The following is a 12,800-nucleotide window of genomic DNA, read 5'->3' as shown; positions in this document are numbered from 1 at the left end:
TTCCTACGGAGATAAGAGAAGCACAAAGACCCAAATGCATTTTCTAAAATTCACATTCATTCTTACATTTTATGTTTTTTTCATGTGTTTTGCTAGATGGAAGTAAAAACATTCAATTTCCATGCAAATACATATTACACAATGATCTTTTGCTCTGTTAAAGTGGCAGTTTGTAGGGTTTTTATAGAAGCTGGTGAGAATCTGACATGTAGATGATTCGATGATCATTAGAGGTTTAAAACACAGAATAGAGTGATTATATATATATATATATATATATATATATATATATATATATATATATATATATATTGCACCTGAATCTCCCCTGCATTAAAACAAAAAGATCTACATTCCCTTGAGAACAAAGTTGGGAAACAAAAACAGACAAACTTCTATACGGCTTCGTCTGTTATAATCTTATAATAAATCCAGAAGATCTTCATCACCTCAGCAGCTGTTTATTCAACCACAACCACCGTCAGCATCTCAAACTGTAGTGTATGTCTGGATCAGTTACAATAAAACCAAAAGTTTGTTGGTTTCATGAAAACCCTCCAACAAAAAGCTAAAGCTTTCTTTATTCACTTGCTAAATCACCCATCGACCTCCATCTTCCCCATCTCACTCATGCGTGAAGCTGTTTTGCATCTTTCCTGACATGATAATAAGGTCATGAGAGAACAATGTTTTCTTTGTCACAGTGGAGTCTCTTGTTCAGCTCTGTTTTGGTTTGGTCTCAGTCCTCCTCAGTGGCGCCCTCTGCTGGTTCTGTTACAGTCTAGAGAACTGAATGAGGTTCCTGTTGATCTCGGCCACGTTCCTGCAGCCTGGATCAAAGAAATACAAATATCATGAGTTGTTTTAGGTGAAAAAGAATACTGCTGTTTTTATTTCAGCACAACATATATATCAACACTTCTCACCTGATAAAGCCATGGACAGACGGAACTCATCGTTTAAGATTTGCAGCACTTCTCTCACCCCTTCCTCACCCTGAAAGATCCCACAGGTACAATAAAAATACTAAATACAACATAACATATCACATAATCTTTAAAAAAAAAATCATATAAACATCAACGTGTTTGTTCTCTCCAACTGAGAAACTTTCTTATTTAACTGTTTACACGGACATAAATACCCCGTTTACGAGGCTTATAAGAGATAAGATAAGATAAGATTATCCTGTTAAGGATCATATTCAGGATATTGTGTTTACATGCTCAAACACATAAATTGGTTATTCAAGTCCATGTAAACACATTTATTTACAAGACTTTTCACTCTACATCCCACACAGTAGGAATGAATGATTTATGTTCTGTTAGCAAAATACACAGTGGATCAAAATGTTGATTTCATGGTTATTTGTTGAGTTTAATCTCATTAAAGCAGCTCTACAAGGATACAGTTAAGCTGTTTGTGTTGCTGTTTGTACCTTGTATGCGAGGCCCCACACGGCTGGACGGCCAATGAAAACACACTTGGCTCCCAGGGCCAGCGACTTCAGCACATCACTTCCTGTCCGGATGCCTCCGTCCATGTAGATCTCGATCCTTCCCTGCACCGTGTCCACGATCTCCGTCAGGGCGTCGATCTGTTTGAAACATAGGTGAAGATGTCACAAGTGTTTTCTACCACATTTCACACTTCAGTCTGTGGAGCCTGTATGTGACCACAGGCTACGTTTCACTCTTTTATTTTGAAAGAGGATTACCTACGCACTTATATTAACAAACGACCTGTTATCTCAAAACCAGAACTACTACCATCACGCTATCTACGACTGGCGTTCAATCGCTTTCAAATACTAGTAGTACTACAAGATACTACTTGTAAAATAGAAAAGAATAGTTTGATATTTTGATAAAAGAAGAGAAATACCACTCTGCTAGATGCTGTACTATTTCACTCTTGTATTTTGAAAGAGGATTACCTACGCACTTATGTTAACAAACATACTATGTAGGACTCGCTTTCATCACTGTCAAATACTAATATTACTACAAGCACTGCTAATACAACAAGAATAGTTTGATATTTAAAAAAGAAAACCTTATTAGCTTTCTTGCCGAGAGTTAGATAAGAAGATAAAAACCACTCTTAAGACTAGAAAGAGAGGGAAACAGCTAGCCTGGCTCTGTCCAGGTAACAACATCTTCCCACCAGCACCTCTGATTTAAAAGTTTATATCTTGTGAGTTTAGAGGGTTATGTTCTGTACTATTTCCATCTACACAGTGACTCTGTGTTAATGTGAGAGCAAGAACCACAAAGCCACACTATCACCACTGCTACTACTTCTGCTTTTGCTGCTCACTTCTGTATTTAGTTCTCCTGCTACTTCTTATACTGTTACTATTATAAGGCTGTTATGGGTACAGACTTGCATCCCCGTCTTTGAACATTAGAAACTAGAATGATCTGTGATATAACTGGAGAGGTATCGTGGTCTGTGCGTACCGAAGCCGGGCCTCCGTCCAGCTGTCTCCCCCCGTGGTTGGACACGATGATGCCCTGGACGCCGTGCTCCACGGCCAGCTCGGCGTCCTCCTTGGTCAGGATTCCCTTGATGATGACCGGCAGGCGGGTGATGGACTGCAGCCAGTACACGTCCTTCCAGCTGATGGACGGGTCCAAGGTGTGGGCCGGGATCCCGTACTCCTCTGGGGCCGCAGTCTCCTGCTTATAGAGCATGTGGTGAAAAAGCACAAGAGTGTCAACTTGATAAGCAAATGTACTCTGATATATAATGTATCTTCATTTTTCTGTTTTAGTAACTGCCTCCCGTGCTGTGCAATTTTAAATTTATAAATAATTTGAATTGCACACTAGCTCCCCAAACCTCCTAAAAAATAATAATAATAAAAAGATTCAGCTGTGGATATTCACTTTATTAAGTAAAGTAAGTATTTCATTTCCATGGTGTGCTTATTTCTTACCTCCTATTTTTCTGCTTCACTTCAAACCACATGAAGACATACGACCCAAATCGTTACTGATAACATGCTGCTATGGGGAAACTCTGATACTACTGGTACATGGAGTTTGGATATTTTGTCTATATGACTTTTAGCAATATTTCATAGGTAACGCAAGTCATTTTTGATGCACAGATTATTTAAATAACTTCTTAAAACCCATTTTTACAGACTGGATTTTATGTGATGCCGTGGCTTTAAGCTTTATTTTATTATTGAATTATTTTACTAAATGATTTACTGTATTATTTTACATGTATTTTATTTGTAAGTTCATTTCTATCGTATCGTTTGGTTTTACCGTGTTAAATATTGGACTGTTTTATGTGGGTTTGGGCCTCGTTGTTGCTTTTTCTGCTTTGTCTGTCAAAGCACTTTGTAAACTCTCTTTTTAAAGGTGCTATATAAATAAAGTTATTATTATGATATGACTTAAACTGTCGCAACTTATATGCTAATATGTGGCAGGCAATTAGCAGTTCAATTTGTTTCAAAGAACTTTGATGAATAATAATTGAATCTGAAAGCTAACAATCTAGAAATGTAATGCAGTTATATGGAAGGGAAATGGTGAAAAGTGTATGTAAAAGAAGTAGATAATAGCCCAAATAGACAATAAAAAGCACAGGATCTATGATAGCCTATCATACAATGGTGGTGATGTGTTGTCAAGATGTTGTTGTCATAGAAACTTAGAGCGCATGGAGCTCTTTTTCGGTGACAAAGGCCCATACCTGGTCAGTTACAGATTGTGGAGATCGACATTTTGGCTTTTGCTTTGCCTAAAAAACTGACATCCATAGAAAAGAAAAGTTTGGTCTCATATTTAAAGCAGAGCATCCGCAAATTTATTGCATACCCAATATGTTAAGATCCAAAAACGTAAAAAAAATCCCTGTTTAGTTTTACTGTGTTCAGTCTTATCTGACTAAAGGTATGTATGTATAACACGTTACCTGGAACACTCCGTCAAAGTTCTTGACCTTGAGGTGCGGCGGCAGTTTGAACTGGTTGCGGATGTCGTTGCGGCGTTTCCCGGTGTAGGGGACGTCCACGGTGAGGACCAGGGCCTTGTAGCCGAGCGCCTCCACGCGGTGCACGATCTGCTCCGACAGCTTCCGGTCCCGGTACACGTAGAGCTGGAACCAGCGGTAACCGTTTGGTGCCGCCGCCACGATCTCCTCCACGGAGCAGGTGGAGTAAGTGCTGGTGATGTAGCAGGTGTTGAGAGCTTCGGTGGCTGTGAGGAGGTTGAGAAGTTACAAGAAGACGGTATTTACATTTAGATCTGAGAAGCTAAGGGTCACTGTAAGATCATTCCTGGTACACATCAGACTCTCAGAAGTGTAGGAACATAGCGGAAATAAGAAAAAAGACCAATGCAAACTGGTCAGGAACTTTAAAAAACATATTTTTGTGTCTTTTTTTACGTCACGGTCCTCACCCCGAGCCGTGGCCATCTCTCCTTCGTGCCAGGCCAGACAGTGAAAGGCCGTCGGTGCGATACCGACTGGGAAGCTGATTTCTGTCCCCTGCACTGTGGTCCGTGTGTCGCTCACCGACACATCCCGCAGGATACGAGGCCTCAGACGGATCCTGAGTGTGGAGCACAGATAAACATGCAAACATTAACACTCAATGTAACAGGGATGGAGGAGTTGGAGTCCCAACTAGAGCAACCTGGCGTAACCCTAAGTCATTGACAGTGTGTTAACTTCTCATGGAACAGAATCAAACCTGTTGACAAAGCATTGCAAAATCTTCATATCCATTATTGTCAAATGAAGCCATTCTTGAGATGACAACATGCTGTTTTCTCCGGACAAGTCATATTTCTGTTTCCCCAAAGCTATGAAACATAAATGTATGGAACCATCACAGTGAGGGGGAAGCAGTCTATCAGTCTTTATGGAGACATTACGAAAGCTGACAGGAATGCACGAAGAAAACATTTTGACGGGATCAGAAAAATTACGACCTTGTGCTTTTGTCCCAACGGTAATGCAACTTTCAAACCAGATCGTTATTTACTACGGGGAGTTGGAGGAGCAACACAGCATCAGTACTGGATAAAACCCAAGGGCAACATCCGGTTCTGTAGAGTGAAGCCAATGTGGAAGTGTCTTAAAGCTGCATTCTCTCTCCTGTCCACCAGGGGGCGACTCCTCTGGTTGTATAGAAGTCTATGAGAAAATGACTCTACTTCTCTCTTGATTTATTCCCTCAGTAAACATTGTAAACATGAGTTTATGGTCTCAATCTCTAGTTTCAAGTCTTCTTCAATACAGCATGATGTTCATTTAGTAAATGATGCTCCATTTAGAGTCAAACAGACCATAAAGCAGGGTATGCTTTAGGGCGGGGCTACACACTGATTGACAGGTCTCTACCGCTACCAGAGCTGTCTTCTTCAAAACGGTAGTCCACAAACCAATGATGTCATGATGACTACGTCCACTTCTTAGATACAGTCAATGAATCAATGTAACTGGCCATAATAAGGAACATTCACACAAACTGTAACGTATTAACAGAAATCAGTGGCAGCAGTCTGAAGTCCACATGTGTTTGTTTATGACCTGTCTACAGGCTGTGTCCTCATATGACCTTCAGTTTTAAAACTATTAAATTATTCAGCACATAAATACAGTATTTGGCACGGCTAAAAACTGTGTATTTACGGTGACATTGAACGTCTCAAACTTTCATTTTTTCCCCACTGTACCTTTTATAAGCCAGTAGATTGTCGTCCCTGGTGCAGCACTCGTCCGCTCCAGCTGCATAATAGTCCCAGGTGGCCTTTGAGAGATGCTCCTTTGCATACTCTTCGAAGTCCGTCAGGCAAACCATAGCCATCTCTGCACAGCGACCTCCCTCTCTGTGTGGAAAAAAACAGAGACCATCTGTCATTTAATTTGACACTTCATGCATGATAAAACATTGCAGAAAGAATAATCAACCATCACTGTGAATTTCTACTTTTTATCTGTAAAACACATGCTCAAGATGAGTCATTTCACCACTTGCATATAAATTCAAAATATCTATTTTTTCTGGGCCAAACACTGCTGGCTTTGTTAAACATAATAAGTTATTTATTTCCAGTCACGTCTCAAATTTTTTGACCCATGCCGTGTCATCTGGAAACTGGATTTGTCGCTTTGTACATGAGGCAAATAGCTGCAGGCTCCAACAGCAAACAAACAAAAAAAATACTTTAAGTGCAGACAAGTTTCTCACTTCAGTACTTACCACAAAAAATACCCAGTCTGTCATAAACACAATCGCCCTGCTATCACATGACACTGTTGCAACATCCTCGCTCCTCACTCTGAAAACGCAACGCAATAACGTCGTCGACAAACTCACCAGTCAAGCTTCCACACTTTGACATCTGAGCGAGTTAAAACAACCATTTTCAGTTTCTCTTATTAGGTGTAAAACATATGAATCCTCGTGTCCACAGTGTTTCTTTTGTGTCAGTCAGAATCGAACCCTCATAGAAAGCCCACTGTGCGACCTGAGGGTGACCTTTTGCTCTTATTGTGTTTACACAAGCTGGAAATGTGCTGATGGTGACTGCAGCTATAGCGAGGACAAGAGGCGTCTGCCACAGAGCCCCGTCGTATGCATTTACATGCTGTGTACACAGGCCTACCTGCTAACACATGCATACACAGGACACTGATGTTCTCATGTGAAAACTCTTCTTTTAGCAATTTATTTAAAGTAGTCCTGTTTTATAAGCTGTTAGAAAAGTTCTATCTGAATTGAGATAATCATAAACAGACAATATGCAGATGTGCTCACACACACAACAGCTGGAGAACATTTGGTAAGAACTTTGTACGCAGATTGTTCTGATACCAAAATGTAGAAATATTCCATTTCAAGTAAAAAAAATAATAATGTAAGAGTTTTTAAATGTAAATTGGTGACTACATCTTTCATATAAATGATTTGAGTCGTATGTCTTCATGTGGTTTGAAGTGAAGCAGAAAAATAGGAGGTAAGAAATAAGCACACCATGGAAATGAAATACTTACTTTACTTAATAAAGTGAATATCCACAGCTGAATCTTTTTATTATTATTATTTTTAGGAGGTTTGGGGAGCTAGTGTGCAATTCAAATTATTTATAAATTTAAAATTGCACAGCACGGGAGGCAGTTACTAAAACAGAAAAATTAAGATACATTTATAAATAGAAAAATTATAAATATAACTACAATAACAAGATCGATAAAAGACCACCAAGTAGTGGGAAGCCAGTTTTAAATTAATTTGAAAATGATATAAGTTTAATTAATTACAAATGGAAATAAATCTAATTGATGGATGATTTTACAGACTTTTATCAGGACTACAATCATATGGCATTATCAGACAAAACTACATTTGATCAGCTGACATACCGGTTACAGGTGACTTTAGGTTACAGGTGACTTTAGGTTACAGGTGACTTTCGGTTACAGGTGACTTTAGGTTACAGGTGACTTTAGGTTACTTTAGGTTACAGGTGACTTTAGGTTACAGGTGACTTTAGGTTACAGGTGACTTTAGGTTACAGGTGACTTTAGGTTACAGGTGACTTTAGGTTACAGGTGACTTCAGGTTACAGGTGACTTTAGGTTACAGGTGACTTTAGGTTACAGGTGACTTTAGGTTACAGGTGACTTTAGGTTACAGGTGACTTTAGGTGACTTTAGGTTACAGGTGACTTTAGGTTACAGGTGACTTTAGGTTAGAGGTGACTTTAGGTTACAGGTGACTTTAGGTTACAGGTGACTTTAGGTTACAGGTGACTTTAGGTTACAGGTGACTTTAGGTTACAGGTGACTTTAGGTGACTTTAGGTTACAGGTGACTTTAGGTTACAGGTGACTTTAGGTTACAGGTGACTTTAGGTTACAGGTGACTTTAGGTTACAGGTGACTTCCGGTTACAGGTGACTTACAGGTGACTTTAGGTTACAGGTGACTTCTCCTCTCACAGGTCACAGGTGTGAGACGTGAAGTGTCTGTTTTAGGTTTTCAGGCGTCCTCATAGTTAACGTTACATATTAAGTTAAGTAAATAAAAGGGAGGAGGGTGTGTGGATACAACCCTAATCTAACTGACAGGTTTACCTGGAAAAGCCGGTGGTGCCTTCAGGTGAGGCTGAGTTAATTACAATTGTAACTTTTTGTCTCACTTTGCTTTGTTATCTACTCCACTGTTTTAGTTTATGAACATGGCTTTACAATGAAAAAAACGATCATGTCTGCTAGCCATTCAAAAAATATATTAAAGTGGCCAACGTCCATTTTTAATGTCGAATTATATTGAAAAGCAACCGCAGTCCCATGACTTCACGACTTGTTAAACACATGTGTAAGCTTTAAATGGCGAAAATATTCCTCACTAATTTAATTTAAAGTTTAAAGGCAGTATTGTAAAGACAGGACGTTCAGGGGTTGTTGCCATAACGACCGTTGCAGCGGTCTAACCACCGAACTTAACCGATTTATGGCACTAAATGAGTTTTTCCTGTAACGACTTCAGTAAATAAGTACAATTTAACAACTTAATGCTATGTTAATGACAAGCTGTCCAACATTAGCTCATTTTCAAATTACTAATCATTTCTGTGGCTACACATCACTGTGTTCTGTTTCTACGGAAGCCCTGAGAGGCTGATGATTCATTATCTAAGTCTGATCTAAATAGTTTTTTTGTCTGTGAAAACAGGTGTAGTGTTTGTTGTTGTAATACTAATAACGGCCACAAAATGCTGAAGTGCACCACTACCAATGCTCTAAAAAGGATGGTATCTCCATTGTGTGTTACATTACTGCCATGTCCTTTTTTATTTTATATATATATATATATATATATATATATATATATATATATATATATAATTTTATTCTACTAAAAAAATTAAGGAATTTATAAAGATTATTTGGGGAAAACGTTTTTTTCCACCAGGAGAGAAACCCAATTAGATCAGACTCACTTATTTCTAAGCGCTTCCATAGTTTTCATTGAAAAAGACAAGACATTTATTAACTTTACTGTTATGTTTAAACAGGACCTCAGCAGATATCACTGCACCTGCAACTTTGGAAAGATACTGCCAACAGTGAAGTGTGGAAAACAATAACAAGTAAGTCAAATGTTGGTCTTGACAGCCTTATCACTGTCTAAAATGATACATTTCTTTTGTTTGATTAAGTTGTTTGTTTGACTAATTTGATTAATTTTACATTTAAAAAATAAGGAGGTTTGTCCTTTCTGGGTATTTGTAGAAACATTGGTTTGTAACATGGTTGACTCTGTGAAAAACCCGCTCCCTATGTAGATATGAAGGGCTCATTCTAATGGAAACATAGTTATGAATATTATATATCATTTCTGCTTATAGAACCCCCTAAATGCTACATACTGGTCTTTTAAAGATGTCAAAAGAAGGTAAAAATGCCATCATTAGCTGCTGCTCTAGTCGTAGTAGTAAACTGAAGAGGAACTACTGACAGCTGCAGTGTTTGTGTGTAAACTGTACAGAGGGTTTCCCGAGGAAGCACCTTATTCTTGTTGTACGCATGAGTGACTAGAACAACAACAAACAGTGCTACAGCTGGTTCATGATATCAGGAGACAGCACAGGTTGCATTCCTCATTTATACAAATTATAAAAATCCAAACATACCAGTAATTAATAATAATTGTCAGTTTGTGTGTATGGAAAAATGTGGTCACTTATCAGTCAACTGATACATTTGTAAATTTGTAAAAAAAAAAATGACAGTAAATACAATGAGGAATGGAAAAGAATGACGATACGTCTTTTGTTATAAATGATTGAACACTTTGCTGAATGATTCTTTAGATAATGAACAATTAATCAGCTTGTTGTGTAAATAGTTCACAGATGTTTTCATTTTTCATCTGTGAGCAGACGGAGAGTCGGATGTGTGAACAGGAAGACGACGTTTTACTCACCGATTACAAATGTTCATTCTCTCTCAGTGGAACTTCTTCTCTCCTGATAGACTCATTACCTGTAACAGTCAAACATAAAGCACCATTACTGCTGCTGACAACACTGATACTACGAGTACTACTACTACTACTACTACTACTACTACTACTACTGCTACTACTACTACAACTACTACTACTACTACTACTACTACTACTACTGCTACTACTACTACTACTACTACTACTACTACTACTACTACTACTACTACTACTACTACTACTACTACTACTACTACTACTACTACAAACCCTAGGTCATAGATAGTGATACATATACAACTACAGCACTGCTGCTGTAGAAAATAATGCAATAACTGTCACTATTTAACGTCTTAGATTCTCATTTTGTAATTTTACTTAATAAACATTGTTGATGGGAGCTGAGATTTTTATTGACAATGACTGTTTCTGTATTTGTTGTACGTTTGATAATAAATAACTGCTGATACTACAACCTCAAATTTAAATTTCCATAATACTAGAAATTAGTAGTAGAAAGTACTATAAATACTGCCTCCAGTTCATGGGACCTATATATAAAAATAACCAACACTGATCATTTCTAGTACTATTAATATTACAATTATACAGTATACCACAGTATAGCAGATATAAGTGTTTGAATATATATTTTTTTATATGTTTATTTTTTTTATATATCAGAAAAGATCTGGCAAACATATGCATGTGTGTTGTGTGTATGTCCATGTTTACGTGTATATGTTTAGCTTTATTTTATTAAAATTGTATTACTATTTTATCAAAATCTATTTAATTGCCTGAAGGCCTTTTTAATTGCTGATTTTGTTATATATAAATAAACTTTTATATTATTTTATTATCTTTACTATGACTTTCACTAAAACTACTAGTAGTAGTATTACAGTAAAAACAACTTCTAATACTAACAGGAATACATAATTAATAATCCCTGTATTTCAATTACTGGACATTTGTGTTTGTTTATTGAACTATTTTTAGAGTTAGTCCAAAGTAGATACTGTCAAACTGTAAAACATCTCTATTTATAAAAACTACAGTTTAAGCTTTCTACTACGAACACTGGAGGGCAGTGCAACACTGACTGGAAGTCAGTTCTCAAAGCTCCATTCAACATGTGTAAAGCAGGTTAACACGAGCAGACTTTCATTTGATGTCAGTAGTACACCGTACACGCTCTGTGTCTTTATAGAGGTGCTGCCATTAACCTCTGATGTCACACCTGTTACGGTAGTAAACACAATGATTCACTACACACTGCACTGCACGTAGGTTCAACTACAGTTAGAATCAGAAGCCGGTTTATAGCCAAGTAGATTTAACTTACAAAGAATTCTCTGTGATGTGTTGGTGAATAACATAAACACAGTTAGATAAACAGAGTGGGAGAAAATTAAATTAAAAGTAAAAGTTAGTACAAACATCAAGAAAATGACAATGAAAATATGAAAATAACCCAAACAAATATGTTCAATATATCTGAATGTAAATGAAAGCTGTATCGACGAAAATTACAAAAGATTTGAAATAATACCATTAGAATATGTATAACATTTCTGAATTACAATGAAAGCTGTATAGTAGAAAATGACTGTAGAAATATGTGAAAATGCTTTAAAAATATATGTACACAATATTGGAATTTAAATGAAAGCTGTAGAGAAGAAAATAACCAAAACATATAAAAATACTATAAAATATAACCAATATATATGAATAAAATAAAAGCTGTAGAGAAGTAAATAACAAGGGGGAATTTTTTTTACAAAAACTATGTGCAATACATGTGGATTCAAATTAAAGTTATATAGATGGAAATTACAAAAGAAATATGAAAAAATGCTTTGAAAATATGAAACATGAATCTGAATTCAAATTAAAGCCGAAACAAATAATAAATACTTTAAAACATATTTATAGTACATTTGAATTAAAAGGAAAGCTGTTAAGAAGAAAATTACAGTTAAATTATAAAAACACGTTTGAGGTTTTGGTTTTTAGTTTTCCTGTATTATTTTAAAAAAATCAATATTTTTAAATAGGGCCCATGTGAGTCCTTGGAAATTGTTATAATTCTAAAAACATTGTGTAAAATAATATTTCTACTCTCATATATATATTTAATTTCTTGGGTAAGCTTTCACTTTAAATACATAAAATATACATGTCACTGATATGTATGTGGTACTGCTGTAATGAATATAACATATATCTGAATATAATTTGTATTATTTACTGCAGGTTTGTTTGTTTGTTTGTTTGTGTGTGTGTGTGTGTGTGTGTGTGTGTGGTGTGTGTGTGTGTGTGTGTGTGTGTGGTGGTGAATGTGAGCCTCTGTCCTGCTGTACGCTGTGAAAGGTGTCGGATGGCTGCACAGAGCACATTGTCCAGGTGACTTTCTAGAATACCTGGTGTGTGGCAGCAACGCTAAACAAGGTGAAGCTTCAGCCAGATTCTGTTAGAGATCATTCTGTTTGTAATTAAGTAACCTGAGGTAAACATCTGGGTAAAAGGTAAACTAAAGTGAATATAAAGTTTCTAAAAATAGATGCAATTGTTGTCTTACCTTCACCTGAGCTTTATATGGCCGGCCTTTACGTGTTGGATCCTCTCTCTTTTGACAGGGTCGTATGTCAGAGGGCAGTCCAGCCCCATCCCCCCCCGAACTGTGTGAAGCTCCGCCCACAGTGGCTCAACACCAGCTAACACTCTCGTCAGCACTCTGAACCTGCGGCCTCTCTCTCTCTCAAAAACCACCAAAAGCTCATCCAGGTCAATTGTTTGTAGGCGCGA

The 12,800-nt window shown here is 37.1% G+C and overlaps 1 protein-coding gene across 6 annotated transcripts; it reads right to left on the bottom strand.

The window, feature by feature from the left end:
* Positions 1–445: 445 nt before the first annotated feature.
* hao2 (hydroxyacid oxidase 2 (long chain)) lies at positions 446–12,602 on the bottom strand. Of its 6 annotated transcripts, none has more exons than XM_054615349.1 (9): positions 12,574–12,602; positions 9,966–10,024; positions 5,709–5,861; positions 4,428–4,579; positions 3,940–4,223; positions 2,466–2,687; positions 1,442–1,600; positions 927–996; positions 446–830 (listed from the first exon to the last, which is right to left on the bottom strand). In XM_054615349.1, the coding sequence occupies exons 2-9, from the start codon at positions 9,980–9,982 to the stop codon at positions 775–777; spliced, it is 1,113 nt and encodes a 370-aa protein (XP_054471324.1). In that variant the 5' UTR covers positions 9,983–10,024; positions 12,574–12,602; the 3' UTR covers positions 446–774. The 6 variants fall into 6 exon arrangements, with proteins under 6 accessions (XP_054471324.1, XP_054471327.1, XP_054471326.1 ...); XM_054615352.1 differs by having other exon boundaries at positions 2,466–2,684; positions 12,574–12,600; XM_054615351.1 differs by lacking the exon at positions 12,574–12,602 and having other exon boundaries at positions 9,966–10,057.
* Positions 12,603–12,800: the final 198 nt, after the last annotated feature.

Source organism: Anoplopoma fimbria, chromosome 16 (genome assembly GCF_027596085.1).
Source record: "Anoplopoma fimbria isolate UVic2021 breed Golden Eagle Sablefish chromosome 16, Afim_UVic_2022, whole genome shotgun sequence".
NCBI lineage: Eukaryota > Metazoa > Chordata > Actinopteri > Perciformes > Anoplopomatidae > Anoplopoma > Anoplopoma fimbria.
This window is presented reverse-complemented; position numbering and strand designations above follow the sequence as displayed.

Coding starts and splice junctions, on each gene's coding strand:
- hao2 (XM_054615349.1), bottom strand. Junction 2,688..3,939: donor ACTTTGACGGAGTGTTCCAG/GTAACGTGTTAT, acceptor ATGCTCTATAAG/CAGGAGACTGCGGCCCCAGA. Junction 1,601..2,465: donor TGGACGGAGGCCCGGCTTCG/GTACGCACAGAC, acceptor TGTTTCAAACAG/ATCGACGCCCTGACGGAGAT.